The sequence below is a fragment of the Rattus rattus genome, chromosome 1 (genome assembly GCF_011064425.1).
Source record: "Rattus rattus isolate New Zealand chromosome 1, Rrattus_CSIRO_v1, whole genome shotgun sequence".
NCBI lineage: Eukaryota > Metazoa > Chordata > Mammalia > Rodentia > Muridae > Rattus > Rattus rattus.
In genome coordinates, this window is record NC_046154.1 from 168,702,273 (window position 1) to 168,717,125 (window position 14,853).

General features: G+C 42.5%; 1 protein-coding gene across 4 annotated transcripts in view; it reads right to left on the reverse strand.

Annotated features, from left to right (window-relative positions):
- Positions 1–339: 339 nt before the first annotated feature.
- Positions 340–14,853, reverse strand: part of Scyl2 (SCY1 like pseudokinase 2) — a 42,587-nt gene continuing 28,073 nt past the window's right edge. For 2 of the 4 annotated variants that reach the window (XM_032911118.1, XM_032911103.1), the window contains 5 exons: positions 12,692–12,792; positions 11,215–11,281; positions 10,993–11,085; positions 3,460–3,579; positions 340–2,660 (listed from right to left, as the gene is read on the reverse strand). In XM_032911118.1, the coding sequence (XP_032767009.1) occupies positions 2,013–2,660; positions 3,460–3,579; positions 10,993–11,085; positions 11,215–11,281; positions 12,692–12,792 (1,029 nt within the window). In that variant the 3' untranslated portion in view covers positions 340–2,012. Of the gene's footprint in view, positions 2,661–3,459; positions 3,580–10,992; positions 11,089–11,214; positions 11,282–12,691; positions 12,793–14,853 lie in introns of all 4 variants that reach the window. The other 2 variants (XM_032911110.1, XM_032911095.1) reach the window with 1 other exon arrangement.

Below are 14,853 nucleotides of genomic sequence, written 5' to 3' on the forward strand. Positions count from 1 at the left end.
ATATCACTGGGTGCTTGGACTTTGAGGCTTTAAAAGCTCACACCATTCCCAGCACCACACCTCTTTCTCTGCCTCATGCCTATAGATCAGGATGTAGACTCTCAGCTACTGCTCCAGTACTATGCTCCCTACCACAATGGGAGACCATTAGCCAATTAAACACTTTCTTTTCTAAGTTGTCTTGGTCATGGTGTTTTGTCACAGGAATAACTAAGATAGGATCCAACCTCTCTTCTGCCTTAGGAGGCACTGCATGCAAATAATACACCTATATTTATGCAGACAAAACATACACACACATAAAAAACTTAAAATAACTACTTAAGTGTTCCAAAGAAATATTCTTCAATAACAATTTTATTCCATATAAAACATTTCCCAAAAGAAATATTAGTATCGTGTTAAAAATGAATCAGGCAAAGTTGCGAAGATAAACGGCTTTTAATTTTTGAGTGACTTCTTTGCATCCTCCAGTCCTTTTTAAGTCATGCCACCCAAGTGTAGTACACTCAGGAGTGAGGTGTGACTGCTGACTCACGTTTTTCACAAGTGTGCTTTAACTGGATGCTTTCAGCATTGGTATCAGCATGAAATGTACTTTGTAATCAGTCCTACAATTTATACCCACCATGTGCACACACGTATATAATCTGAATGAACATTCAGCCATTTAATAAACTTCATATGATTTATTTAAGGATTGCTGGTTCCAGATAATTAAAAACCACAAACTGTATGGCAGCAACTATAATACATACAGAGGTTTTTTTTTAGGAGTTTTATAATTATCACATAACAGTGGAATATACTTTTTAAAAATACAAATGATGTCTATAGCATAAGGCTCTGTGGTAGAATCAGCAAGTTAACGACAGACATCAGAACGGTTCCAAAAAGTGAGGTGTGGCCTATTAGAATTGACTCCTTTCTTCCTAACAGTGGCTGATTACAGACACTAAATGTCCAAACAAAGTTTCTGGGACGTCTAGAAAAGAATTCAACTGTACTAGCGAGGTCAGGCATCACGGCAAGCTAACATCGAACCTGATGGTAGCTAATGGCTTGCTCATTTTTAGACTTTACTATATTGAAACAATATGGCAGAAATCTCAAAAGTTACTCATTAAATATAGCTTAACTAATTTTTTAACAAATCTCCTTTCGAAAATGTAATTCATATATGCCGCAACCTCAGAAGTTTGAACTGAAAATCAAGTATGAAGGCAGTAGTTGAGAAAGTCGTGTCCGAGTGCTCTGTCTGTTTTCTGTACAAATCGGTACATAGCTCCTCTGTGATACAACAGGGAAGAAAGTGAGCCTAAATATATTCAAGTAAAGGCAGAAAAATACATTGCTATTTGAGGCAGATCATGCTAAAATATAACTTACAATGATTAGTTTGCATTTAGAATGGTTAATGTTTTATAAACCAATGAAATTAATATAAGTTAAATTTTGCAGCATTTTGCTGTGCTTTTATTAAGCATACATTTCTTTGAAAAATAAGACTAGAAAAGCGAATAATGACCCAATCCTTTCTGTGTTGCTGCCCACTATCTTACAAATGCACACACATTAGCACAGCATCAAGACTCTTCCCTTTCAGTGAAGACAAGTGAATATGAAGGGAGATACCAAGGGGACTTCCAGTTACCATCAACTCAAGGATTTTAATAACAAGAAGATTTACAAGCCAAAATAAAACATCTGATTTAAAAACTGCTATTCAGGATAATTCAGCTGTCCTGTTGCACTGAGACTAGTAAGGACTGGATCTTTAAAAACCTGAAGAGGAGTCTGTAATGGGGAGAAAATCCTCCATGCTTTAAACACTTCCACTTGCTAGGATGCACACAGCTCCTACACCGGCTGGCATGGGAGCAGGTGCTTTCTGTCACAGAAACCATCAGCTCCCACAGAAGCAGTTTCTTCAAGCCAGCCTCACACTGACGTAAGTCAGCTTTCCCGTGACTGAAACTGCAGTGACCCTCCAAAAGGCAGCGCGAGACGCCTCACCCGAAAAGATCTTTCAGATCATTGCTGGCTGAGCTGCTACTGGTCATGGTAGTTGGGGGTGGCTGTGCGAAGCTCTGTGGGTTGAAGAAAGGGTTGCCCTGCATACCAAAGGCAGCCTGTCCCATCACATTCACCTGTGTGCCCATGGCTGCACTGCCCATGCCTGGAGAACCTTGAGGAGGTACAAACTGATTCAGCCACTGATTTGGTTTCTGTTGGGACAGCTGGTTCATGCTGACTTTGGGTTTCTGAGGGCCAAAGAGATTATTAAGGGCAGACATATCAGGTGGTCTCTGTTGAGTCTGCTTCACGCTAGCAGGAGGAATACTCAAGGGGCTGAAGTTTGACATAGTAGGAGGTGCTCCCAGAGTCATGGTGGTCACACCAGCTGTGCTCGTACCACTGAAGAAGTTCTGGTTTGGATTGACTGGCATGTTGAACCCTGAAGTCTGAAAGCCCATGTTGGCATTTAGGCCATTTGTCAAATTTCTCTTTGTATTATCAATTGGTGTAGAAAACATCATGCTGAGGCCTGTGGAGGGAACTGAGGTGAAGGTGCTTGAAGCAGAAATCTTAGGAGTGCTAACGGAAAGGCTGGTCAAGGACGACATGTTCTCCATCAATGTGTCTGTCAAGTCCTTAGTCTGAAAAATAAGAGCAAATTACTTTATCTCCAAGAAACCAAATTACTTCCCAACTAGTAACCATTTGACAGATCACACGATAAAGGACAAATTACAGTCAAGCTGATGATCTACACCAAGTCTGAGAACTACAGCCTACAGAGCAAACAATGACTCCTCCTTACAGCTTATAAGCAAATTCCAGAAAGAGATTTAATGACAGCACATGATGAGTTTAAAACAAGTGAAATGCTCCCAAGATAGAACGGTATTCTTCTCATTAGACTGATCATAATAAAATTTTATATTTTTTTATTTTGAATTTCATCAAGATTTCTGAAAATTTATTTTCTCTGTTCTTCCGTAAGTATCTAACAGTTATTCTTGATTTTGCCCTTAGCCTGCAAACATCTTTCCCTCTAAGAAGAGCTGTCGTGAGTGAGAGAGGATGAGAACAGGCAGTGGTGAGTGAGGAGAGCGCTCAGGGCACACTCTGCGAGCAGGACCCTGGAGGGCGGCAGCACGGGGTGCAGAGCTGGCCCCAGAGGGACGTTAATTAATAAGGCCATGCAGGTTCTCCTTCTTCCCTATGCTACAACGCCAGGTAGAACTGAGAAGCCAGAGTCAGGCAGCTTCTTCCAACGGAGAAACTGAAGGACCTGAATGGCACTGTTAACCCACAGACTCCTTGAAGGCGCCAGCTCCCCACCTTCCTCTTCGGTTGCCAGCACTGAGACTAAGCACTGCGTGTGGGGTGGGTGACTCCGGCTGCCACGAGCCGACACGCACTCTTAGTGTGAAACCGCAAAGAGAGACAGACCTGTTTGACAGGAGCGATGGGCGTGTGGACTTGGGGCTTAAGAGGCTGCTGGCTCTTCAGCTTCTGTGCCTGCTCCTGTTCTTTCGCTAACTTCTGTTTCTCTTCAAGTGTTAGTGACCCCTGAAAGCAAAGCAAAACAAAACAAAACTCAACCACAACTTTATACCCCATCTGGAGAACAAAAGTCCATTTGTGGTAAGGCATGTGCAGCACAGCTCACTTAGCAGTGCGTCCTCCTTGTGAAAGGCAGGTGGTGTGGTGTGGGACCTGAATCCACATCTGACCTCAGGTGGAAACTCTCAGGACCTGCTGCAACGTGTCCAGTGTAAAACAACTTACAACTACAATTACTGATTTCTTGTTCAACTTTAAAATCTTAGTCTGAAGAGGTAGGGAGTCAGTCCTAGTGGCACAGACCTGGAATTCCAGCTACTTGAAGGTCTGAGGCAGGAGCATTACAAGTTCAGTGACTTGGGTTTCTGAGTACAAGGCCAGTCAAGTCAACTTACAGAGATGTTGTCTCAACTCCCAAACTAAAAAAAGAAGCTAGAGGGATGACTAATGGGTAAAGCAGCTGGAGGACCTCAATTTGGACTCCAGAACCCAAGCAAAGCTAGACACAGCAGCATCTGTGACCCTAGCGGCCTACAGGGAGATACACAGTAGAGACCAGAGAATCCCAGAAAGCTTGCAGGCCAGCCAGCCTGGCTACACAGCTGCAAACGAGTGACCTTGTCTCAAAGCAGAGAGCCAGCACCGACACCTGAATTGTCCTCTGATCTCCACACGCACATAACAGGTATGAGTGCGCATACTCACATATACTCCCACACACATATACACAGCTACACACTGACAAGCATATACTATAGCAGGTATGTACAAACATGCACATGACATGTGTAGCTGCTTGTATTATCATGCTAATTAGGCTCCCCAGAAACCTACAGTGTCCTACATATGAGGCTGAGGGACCCTGCCCCCAGTTGGCTTTGATTGGTAAATAAAGTTGTCGGCAGCCAATGGCTGGGTAGAGAGAAGGAGAAGGAGCTTTTAGGATTCCTGGGAAAGGGACCCAGGAAGGAGGAAGGGAGAAATCGTCCGTGCTGAGGATAAGAACCAAGACGATATGCCTGAGAAGTGCTGGACAGAACACAGCTGCCATGAAGGAGTCAGGGGGTCAAAGCTTAAGAGGTCTGTATGTCTGGGTCTGGGTCAGCAAAGATGGAATGCAGACCTTAGTAAGTAATAACGTGGGGATATCGGATGTAGACCTTAGTAAGTAATGACTTGGGGATATCGGATGCAGATCTTAGTAAGTAATAATGTGGGGATATCGGAGGGTGGACTGGCGACATGGAGGTTAAGAAGTGGCCCAGCCATTGACCTGTTTAAGGCATATCAAAATATCAAGGCTGAGTTTGTATGTATTCATTTGCGAACCCAGAGCACTGACTGCGGTAGGTAGTGAGGAGGGCCTGCACTGCTGGAACCGATTTGAGGAGCAAAAATTGAGGACTTTATATTATTTGTGACTATTGTAAAGAGTGCAGTTTCCCTAATTTCTTTCTCAGCCTGTTTATCCTTTGAATAGAGAAAGGCTATTGATTTGTTTGAGTTAATTTTATATCCAGCCACTTTGCTGAAGCTGTTTATCAGCTATACGAGTTCTCTGGTGGAATTTTTAGAGTCACTTAAGTATACAATCATCTGCAAAATAGTGATATTTTGACTTCTTCCTTTCTAATTTGTATCCTTTAACCTCCTTTTGCTGTCTGATTTCTCTGGCTAGGACTTCGAGTACTATATTGAATAAGTAGGGAGAGAGTGGGCAGCCTTGTCTAGTCCCTGATTTTAGTGGGATTGCTGCAAGTTTATTTCCATTTAGTTTGATGTTGGCTACTGTTTTGCTGTATATTGTTTTACTATGTTTAGGTATGGGCCTTGAATTCCTGATTTTTCCAAGACTTTTATCATAAAGGGCTGGTGAATTTTGTCAAATGCTTTCTCAGCATCTAATGAGATGATCATGTGTTTTTTTTCTTTCAGTTTGTTTATATCGTAGATTAGGTTGATGGATTTCTGTATATTGAACCATCCCTGCATCCCTGGGATGAAGCCTACTTGAACATGATGGATGATTGTTTTGATGTGTTCTTGGATTTGATTTTTGAGAAGTTCGTTGAGTATTTTTGCATCAATATTCACAAGGGAAATTGGTCTGAAGTTGTCTGTGTGATGATGTCACAGGTGAGGGGCAGGTACAGGATAGAATGAGGCCTATCACTGGATGAGAGGGAAGGATGGGCGGGAGAAAAGTCTTAAGGAAGAGGAGGAGACGGGAACAGAAGAGAAGGAGAGAGTAGCTGGAAGACAACATGGAAAGTGACGTTAAGATTCCATACTGTAGGGCTGGAGAGATGGCTTAGCGGTTAAGAGCACCGACTGCTCTTCCAGAGGTCCTGAGTTCAATTCTCATCGACCACATGTTGGCTCACAATCATCTGGAGCAGGATCTGATGACCTCTTCTGGTGTGTCTGAAGACAGCAACAGTGTACAACAGTGTACTCACATAAATGAATAAATAAATCTTAAAAAAAAAAAAAAAAAAGATTCACACTGTACATTTACAGGTTGTTATAAATGTTTTTAAGGGATGGATGTGTACAGGGCTTTGTATGTTTAGGTGGGCAATTATATCTTATCAATTGGATCAAAGGTTATTGTGTTGTGTTTTCTTTCATGTGTAGATTTAAGTGTAAGGGAGTGTGGGGCGGCTGGTCTGGGCCACCACGGAATTGGGATGTGAGTTTCTGGTATGGAAACCTGCCTTGGGAACTAGATAGGTAGAGAGATTGCTGCCAGGCTCAGGGAGAGGCCTTTGCCAGTGTGATAGGGGGTGGAGCAGAGCAGGTGAGAGGCTTTGCTGACTGAGTTTTAAGATATCGACCAGATATCATCGGGCACTGTGGTGTCAGACCTAGAGCGGGATAAAAGACAGCCTTTTATTTATTATATTTTTACAACAACAGTTCTCTTTCTTTGTTGGGTCTTTGTGTGGTTTAAGTATAAGCGTAATTGTGGCTTCAAAGAACAAATTGGGTAGTGTTCCCTCTGTTACTATTTTGTGGAACAGTTTGAAGAGTATTGGTATTAGGTCTTCTTTGAAGACAGGACAGAATTCTGCCCTTGGTGAGTCTAACCAAGCAAGTGAAAGATCTGTATGACAAAAAAAACTTCAAGTCTCTTTTTTTTTTTTTTTTTTTTTTTTTTGGAGCTGGGACTGAAAGGGCCTTTCCTAGGCAAGCGCTCTACCACTGAGCTAAATCCCAACCCCAAACTTCAAGTCTCTTAAGAAAGAAATCAAAGCTCTCAGAAGATGAAAAGACCTCCTATGCTCATGAATTGGCAGGATTAATATAGTAAAAATGGCCATTTTGCTGAAAGCAATCTACAGATTCAATGCAATCCTCATTAAAATTCCAACTCAATTCTTCATAGAGTTAGAAAGAGCAATTTGCAAATTCATTGAAATAACAAAAAAACAAAAACAAAAACAAAAAACAAAACAAAACCCAGGCTAGCAAAAAGTATTCCCAACAATAAAAGAACTTCTGGGAGAATCACTATCCCTGACCTCAAGCTATAATACAGAGCAAAAGTGATAAAAACTGTATGGTATTGGTACAGAGACAGGCAGGTAGATCAGTGGAACAGAACTCAAGACTCAGAAATGAAACTACACACCTATGGTCACTTGATCTTTGACAAAGGAGCTAAAACCATCTAGTGGAAAAAAAGATAGCATTTTTTAACAAATGGTGCTGGTTCAACTGGTGGTCAGAATGTAGAAGAATGTAAATTGATCCATTCTTATCGCCTTATACAAAGCTCAATCAAGCCCAAGTGGATCAAGGACCTCCACATAAAACCAGATACACTGAAACTAATAGAAGAGAAAGTGGGGAAGAGTTTCAAACATAAGGGGACAGGGGAAAATTTCCTGAACAGAACATCAATGGCTTATGCTCTAAGATCAAGATGGGACCTCATAAAATTGCAAAACTCCTGTAAGGCAAAGGACACAGTCATTAGGACAAAACAGCAACCAACAGATTGGGAAAAGATCTTTACCAATCCTACATCTGATAGAGGGCTAATATCCATTATATATAGATAACTCAAGAAGTTAGACCCCAGAGAGCCAAATATTCCTATTAAAAAATGGGGTACAGAGCTAAACAAAGAATTCTCAATATTGAATGGCCAAGAAATACCTAAAGAAATGTTCAACATCCTTAGTCATCAGGGAAATGCAAATCAAAACAACCCTGAGATTCCACCTCACACCAGTTAGAATGGCTAAGATCAAAAACTCAGGTGACAACAGATGCTGGTGAGGATATGGAAAAAAGAGGAACATTCTTCCACTGTTGGTGGGATTGCAGACTGGTACAACCACTCTGGAAATCAGTCTGGAGGTTCCTCAGAAAATTGGACATAGTACTTACTACCTGAGGACCCAGCTATACCATTCCTGGGCATATACCCAAAAGATGCTCTAACATATAATATATAAAACATGCTCTACTATGTTCATAGCAGCCTTATTTATTATGGCCCGAAGCTGGAAAGAACCCAGATGTCCTTCAACAGAGGAATGAATACAGAAAATGTAGTGCATCTACACAATGGAATACTACTCAGCTATCAAAAACTATGACTTCATGAAATTCTTAGGCAAGTGGATAGTACTAGAAAATATCATCCTGAGTGGCCCAATCACAAAAAACACACATGTTGTACACTCACTGATACGTGGATATTAGCCCAAAAGCTCGGAATACCCAAGATACAATCTACAGACTGCATCAAGCTCAAGAAGAAGGAAGATCAAAATGTGGATGCTTCAGTTCTTCTTAGAAGAGAGAACAAAACACTCACAGGAGGAAATATGGAGACAAAGTGTGGAGCAGAGACTGAAGGAAAGGCCATCCAGAGACTGCCACACACAGGGATCCATCCCATATGCAGTCACCAAACTCAGATACTACTGCAGATATCAAGAAATGCTTGCTGACAGGAGACTGATAGAGCTGTCTCCAAAGAGGTTCTGCCAGAGCCTGACAAATACAGAGGTGGATTCTCACAGCCAACCAATGACCTGAGAATGATGTCCCAGTGGAGGAGTTAGAGAAAAGACTGAGGTAATTGAAGGGGTGTGCAACCCCATAGGAAGTACAATATCAACCAACCAGACATCCCAAAGCCCCCAGGAACTAAGTCACCAACCAACGAGTACACATGGAGCAACATGGTTCCAGCCACGTATGTAGCAGAGGGTGGGCCTTGTTGAGCATCAATGGGGGGAGGCTCCTGGTCCTGTGAAGGCTCAATTGCCCAGTGTATGGGAATGCCAGAACAGGGAGGTGAGAGATAGTAGGTGGGTGGGTGGGGGAGCACCCTCATGGAGGCAGGGGGTGAGAGGATGGGATGGGAAGTTTCTGGAGGGGAAACTGGGAAAGGGGTTAACATTTGAAATGTAAATAAAGAAAATATTCAATTAAAAAAAAAGAATTGCGTACTGCTACACACATGCACATATACATGCACACACCAAAACAGGTATGTGTATACACATACACACACACACATACTCGTGAGCACACAAAGTCACACACATACATACACATACAGACAAACAAGTATATGCACACACACATGCACACATGTGCACATGAACACACACACAGACAAAGAGGCAAATGAGATGGCTCAGCAGGTAAAGGAGCTTGCCGTCAAGTCTGATGACCTGGGTTCAATTCCAGGGTCTTTCAGGGTAGAAAGGAGACAAATGACTCTTACAGTTGTTCTCTGATTACCATACGAATGCTCTGGCATGTATACACATACCCGCATACAAAATAAGAAAATAGATAAATATAATAAATTTTAAAAGGGGTCTGGGGATTCAGCTCAGTGCTAGGGTACTTGCCTAGGATTTCCAAGGCCCTCGGTTTAATCTCAATACCACAAAACTTTGGAAGTAAGTGAGCAACTGTGAGAGAATTAGACAAACATGTTCTGCTGTCCCTGTCTGCATCAGGTCGATATCTGACTTCGCACTCATCTATTTCACTAAACACTCATAGGACTTTTTTTTACCGTTTTGTAAGCCTCTGTATCCAATTGTCTATCAGCTCTATACACATAGATATATGTGCACACAGAAATATGACAATTATACTTTGCAAATAAATACAAGAATGAGCTCAACAGTAGTAGGAAATTTATTGTGATTTATTGGATACTAAGCAAAATTTCAATAGGAAAGTATTACCTTAATAGTGTACTATTCAAAATCATAAGAAATCCTTAAAATGGAAACCGAATAAAACCTGTACTCAAATTTCAGGTTACTTATAAAGTAAAATGGTATTTAATTTAAATTTTTCTTTAAAATTATCACTCACCACTAATAAATCATATCAACATTATATATCCTTAGTAAAATAAAACAAAAAAGGACCCCCACCACTCTTATAGTATTTCTGCCAAAAATGTATAACCTGGGCTCAGTGAGTTTGATCCCCAGGACTCACATAATAAAAGGAAAAAACTGCCTTCTACCTCACGGCACGGGCATGCTCGCATAGGCAGACATGATTCACACTCTAAGTAAAAGAGTAAGTAAAGGAGTTTAGAGCCTCAGTATACTTATGAGAAAATACTGCACACTTCCAAACAGCCAATAACTGGCAGGTATTCTGTGAATATGCCAAGGGAAATGAGCTGGGGTGGCATGAGCCTGTAGCCACTACATGTAAAGGTGACAGGAGACCAGGAGGTGAAGGCTAGCCTCTGGTTACATAGCAAGTTCAGGACTAGCCTAAGCTGTATCAGAAACAAACAAACAAACAACCTGAGTGAATATCTGAAGACCATAAATGTTAGGTGTCACCACAGAATAAAAAACAAAAACAGAGAAAGGCAAGGCGGCTGGAGCTAACAAGGAATGATGGATGATGACTTGGTATTCACACTGATAGGAACACAGTAAGAAGAGAGCTCGAACACTGAAAAGCAGGAGTTGGAGAGATGGCTCAGGGGTTAGAAAGGGTGCACCTGCTCTTCAGGACATGGGTCGGCTCTGCACATCTGTTTCAGGCAGTTCATGACTCTCACTCCAGCCCCAGAGGCCCCAAGCCCTGCTCCTGGCCTCTGTGGGCACCTGCACTCATGTGGACAACCCCACCACCACACAATCAGTTGCTGTACAGCAGCAGTGCAGAAGAGGTAGACGGCCGCCTACTGCACGTGATGGCACCATGCAGGCAAAGTCAAGCTATGGAGAGGTCCCATGGGTGGAGGGGTAGTCAAATAGCAAAGGAAAATAAAAACAGCCTCTACACTCCTTCACAACACATTTCACAAACATCCTTATAGACTATTACAAGAGGCTACATAGAAACTATACATGGTTTGTAGGAAGTCTCACAGTAGAAATGTGTTTTTTAAGTAGAGAAACTTACTCTTTTCTGTTTACCCTGCAGCCCGTCTTCTCTATTTTCTGATTCACCGCCACTTAGAAGGTCTGCGCCAATGTTGTTAAAGACTTTATCAATCTGCTGAAATACAAGTCCAATACTTGAAGACATTTCAATAATGAAGTCATTGTATTCCTGAAAGACTAAGAACTCTTAAGTGAAATGAGGCACTCTCAGACATTTCCTATAAGATAAATGTCTTCTGACCTGAGTTCCAGAAGGTGTGGCTTTTGTCTCCTCAGAAGCGCTCATTTGATTCCCTATGTCCAAAGACCTACAAGATAGACAAAATTATGGAAAAGTAATTAAAAGAAACAAACATTAACTTCATTCCCCAGCTGAGATTTCCCATTATTTTCTACTATTAATGTCTGTTTGCCCAAATAATGACGACAACTACAAAGACAGCATCATCCGGGGCCATGATGACCTGAATTCAACTCCCAGAACCCACATATAAGAAAAGCCAGAGGTGGCGGCATGTCTGTAACTCTAGCAATCCTACAACACGGGCAAAGACTGGAGAGAGAATCTACTGGAAGCTCCAGGGCCAGCAAGCCTGGAGTGCACAGCACACAGGAGCGTGAGACCCTGCGTCAACAACGTGGAAAACACCTCCTACACAAGCTGTCCTCTGAGCCAGCCCCCCTTAATGTTCTGCAGCATGCATGCATCTGCACTCTTGTATACACGTTACACACACACACACACACACACACACACACACACACTTTCTCTCTCTCTCTCTCTTTCATTCTCCCTCTCTTTCACCCTCCTAATTACACAATCAATAATCTTTGAAATGTCTGCATATATTTTGTTTTGTTTGTTTTTTAATTCAATGTTTATCATCTGGGTCGGCAGGCTGGAGAGCTGGCTTAGCAGTTAAGAGCACTTGCTGCTCCTCCAGATGGGCTAAGTTCACTTCCCAGTGCCCACACCAGGGGACTCACACACTTGTAACTCCAGTTACACAGGCAACCAATGACCTATTCTGGACTACAAGGGCACCCATTTGCACATGCACAAACATACATACTGGTACACACACATACATATACTAGATTAAATAAATAAACCTTGGGGGAAATATTTATACCAGTGAAATGTGTCAGCAGGAAAAGGCACTTGTTGCAGACTGACAATCTGAGCTCAAGAGTAGCAGGAGAAGCTAAGTCCTACAAGCCATCCTCTGACATCCACATATGCTGTGCATGTACGACTCATTCGTATCCCATACACATCAAAAGCAAACAAAAAACCCTCTCCTTTTTTTAAAAATTAAGACTTACTAGAAAAATTAATGAGGCAAATGCTGTAGTACTACATGCTTCCATACTCCTGGGACTAGAGATGAAGAAATCATAACATTGGGAATCGCAGATTCCAAAAACACCTATGTCCTTGTTCTCAGTATTCAGCGACCAGGGCTGACAATACCACTGGCTGATGACGACAACAGATTTCCTCAGATAGATAAAATCATATCATAGTCCATACCTGCACTCTGTTTTCAACAACACCCTAATTTACTGAATTTAAAATCACTAATCTATTGGAAATTTTTAAATGGTCCATATACAATCAAATGAAAAATCCATCAATCTTCCCATTCGACATCCAGAGAAGCAATCACGAGCCGTCCTGACTCCCAGGCCCATGCTCACCCGTGCAGCCTGCTCACCTCTGCTGCTCCTGCATTATGTGAAGCTGCTCCAGCTTAGTCCTGTGCTCCGACTCCAGTCGGCTCAGCATCTCCTTTATGACAGCAATGAAGGAGCTGAACTGCCAGAGTGAAGATGTGGTTAGGGCACAGCGCCTGAGCAGTTCAGGGAGTCAATCCCAACAACTCAGTGAGACAACCCCTGGGAAACAGGACACCGCACACGCACGCACGCACGCACGCACGCACGCACACACATTCACTCACACACACACTCACATGCGCACACACACACAGACGTGCACACGCACGCACGCACACACACACACACGGGCACAAGAGCAGTCCGGTTAACTGGGCATGCCAGAGCAAGTGCCCAGTCTTGTGTGGCGGTGACATGATCTGAGCAAGTGTCACTTCTTTATTTATCTAACGGTGTCTTCTCAGAGAGGTTTTAAGTAAGTTTACTACTGGCAGTCACACATTGATAATCTGTGCCAACTAGGAGAAAGTTCACTTTAAAACACTTAGAAATCCTTGTTTATTCATAAAGAACAATGCTTGGCTAAAATAAACTTGTTTTCTGAAAAGACAGTAGAAACCTTAAACATTCATGATTCTACTTTAATAATGGAAGTTTGTAAAGTAATCCAATGCTACAATTTAATATAGGTTAAATTTTCATTAAACTTTAGTTTTATGGTGCTTCCTAGCTATAATAATTTATTATATATATAAATAATTTGATACTATATATACAAAAACTAGAAACAGCATTCTTCCACTCCATTAATCTTACACGTATGTATGAACATGTATTACAATGTTTTCAGTCTTTACAGCTCTTCAAACTAAGTTCAAGATTTATACGTTGCAGATGAGGATGCTGGACTGAGTGAGACACGGTCACTCACACGACAGCAAAGGGCTAGCACGGCAGAGTTAGAATCAGGCTATGCCTGAACTTATCCAAGGCAACTTATACAAAACCCTGTCAGCAATTGGAGGCTTCCTGGTCCTCTCTTCTGGGTGTCTCCCAGCCCTATGCTCCGTGTCAACACTATTCTGCTCTGCAGTAGCATGCATCAGACGGTTTTCATACATGCATGAGTGAAAGCACTCCGTGAAGCGCCTTCTGTACCCAGCTTCAGCTGTTCAACATTCTGTTTGCGAGATCCACCCCACTCTCTCACGGACATCGTACAGAATGGGTGAAGGCAGCAGGTCCCATCGGCAGGTCCTAGATCTGTCTGCAAGGTAGACTTTGGCTATCTTAGAACTGATAATGGTGGCTTTCAATACTTAACTCTCTGTATAAATACGCTCTTTTCTACTTAATATATTTAAACTACTTAAAATCACAACAGAAGAGGGCACTCTTGAGCTAGCAAGTTTAATCACAAAACAGAGAAAGAGACCACCTCCATCCTAAACCAAAGGAAATTAACAAAAGGCAGGATGATTTCTGCAGATAATAGGCCCTCCAAAATCAGAAGGCATTTTAGACAGAACTATGTATCCTAAAATAAGCAGTGGGATTTTTAGATTTATTCTATTTTATGTGTGTGACTCTTTTGCCTGCAAGTATGTATGCAGACCACGTGCATGCCTGGTGTCCAAAGAGGTCAGGAGAGGACAGTGGAGCCCCTCGATCTAATGGTTGTGAACCACCATGTGGGTGTAAGGAAGCAATCCCAAACCCTCTACATAACCGGTTACTGAGCCTTCTCGCCAGCCTTTTCCTACTAGAAATGTTTGGAAATATCCCACATCAGAAAGAAAATAACAAAAAGTTGAAAACTGTTTTAGGCAGACTGGAGGGCTCCTCTTCATAGTCACGTCTCCGGTCCGCCAACAGTGACCTGACACCTGAGGCAGAAAGCAAGCCTCAGGGGGAAAGCTTGCCTGACTACCTCAAGGACCACACCGCTCTTCATCTTCAGAACTTGCCTGCCCAGCACTCTCTCCCCGGGGCCGAGCCCCGGCTCTCCCACTCCTTTCCTCACTGCTGTGATTCGCTTTTCCATCCTAACTCTATGACAGGGCTAACGACGCAGAAGCAGCACAGCGGCCTCCAGACTGTGACACACAGCTGGAGGACTGCCTCAAGCGGCATGCAGAAAGACAATGCCGTAACGAGTCTTGAACACACGCCTCCCCTGGGCCCAAACATTCACATCTTC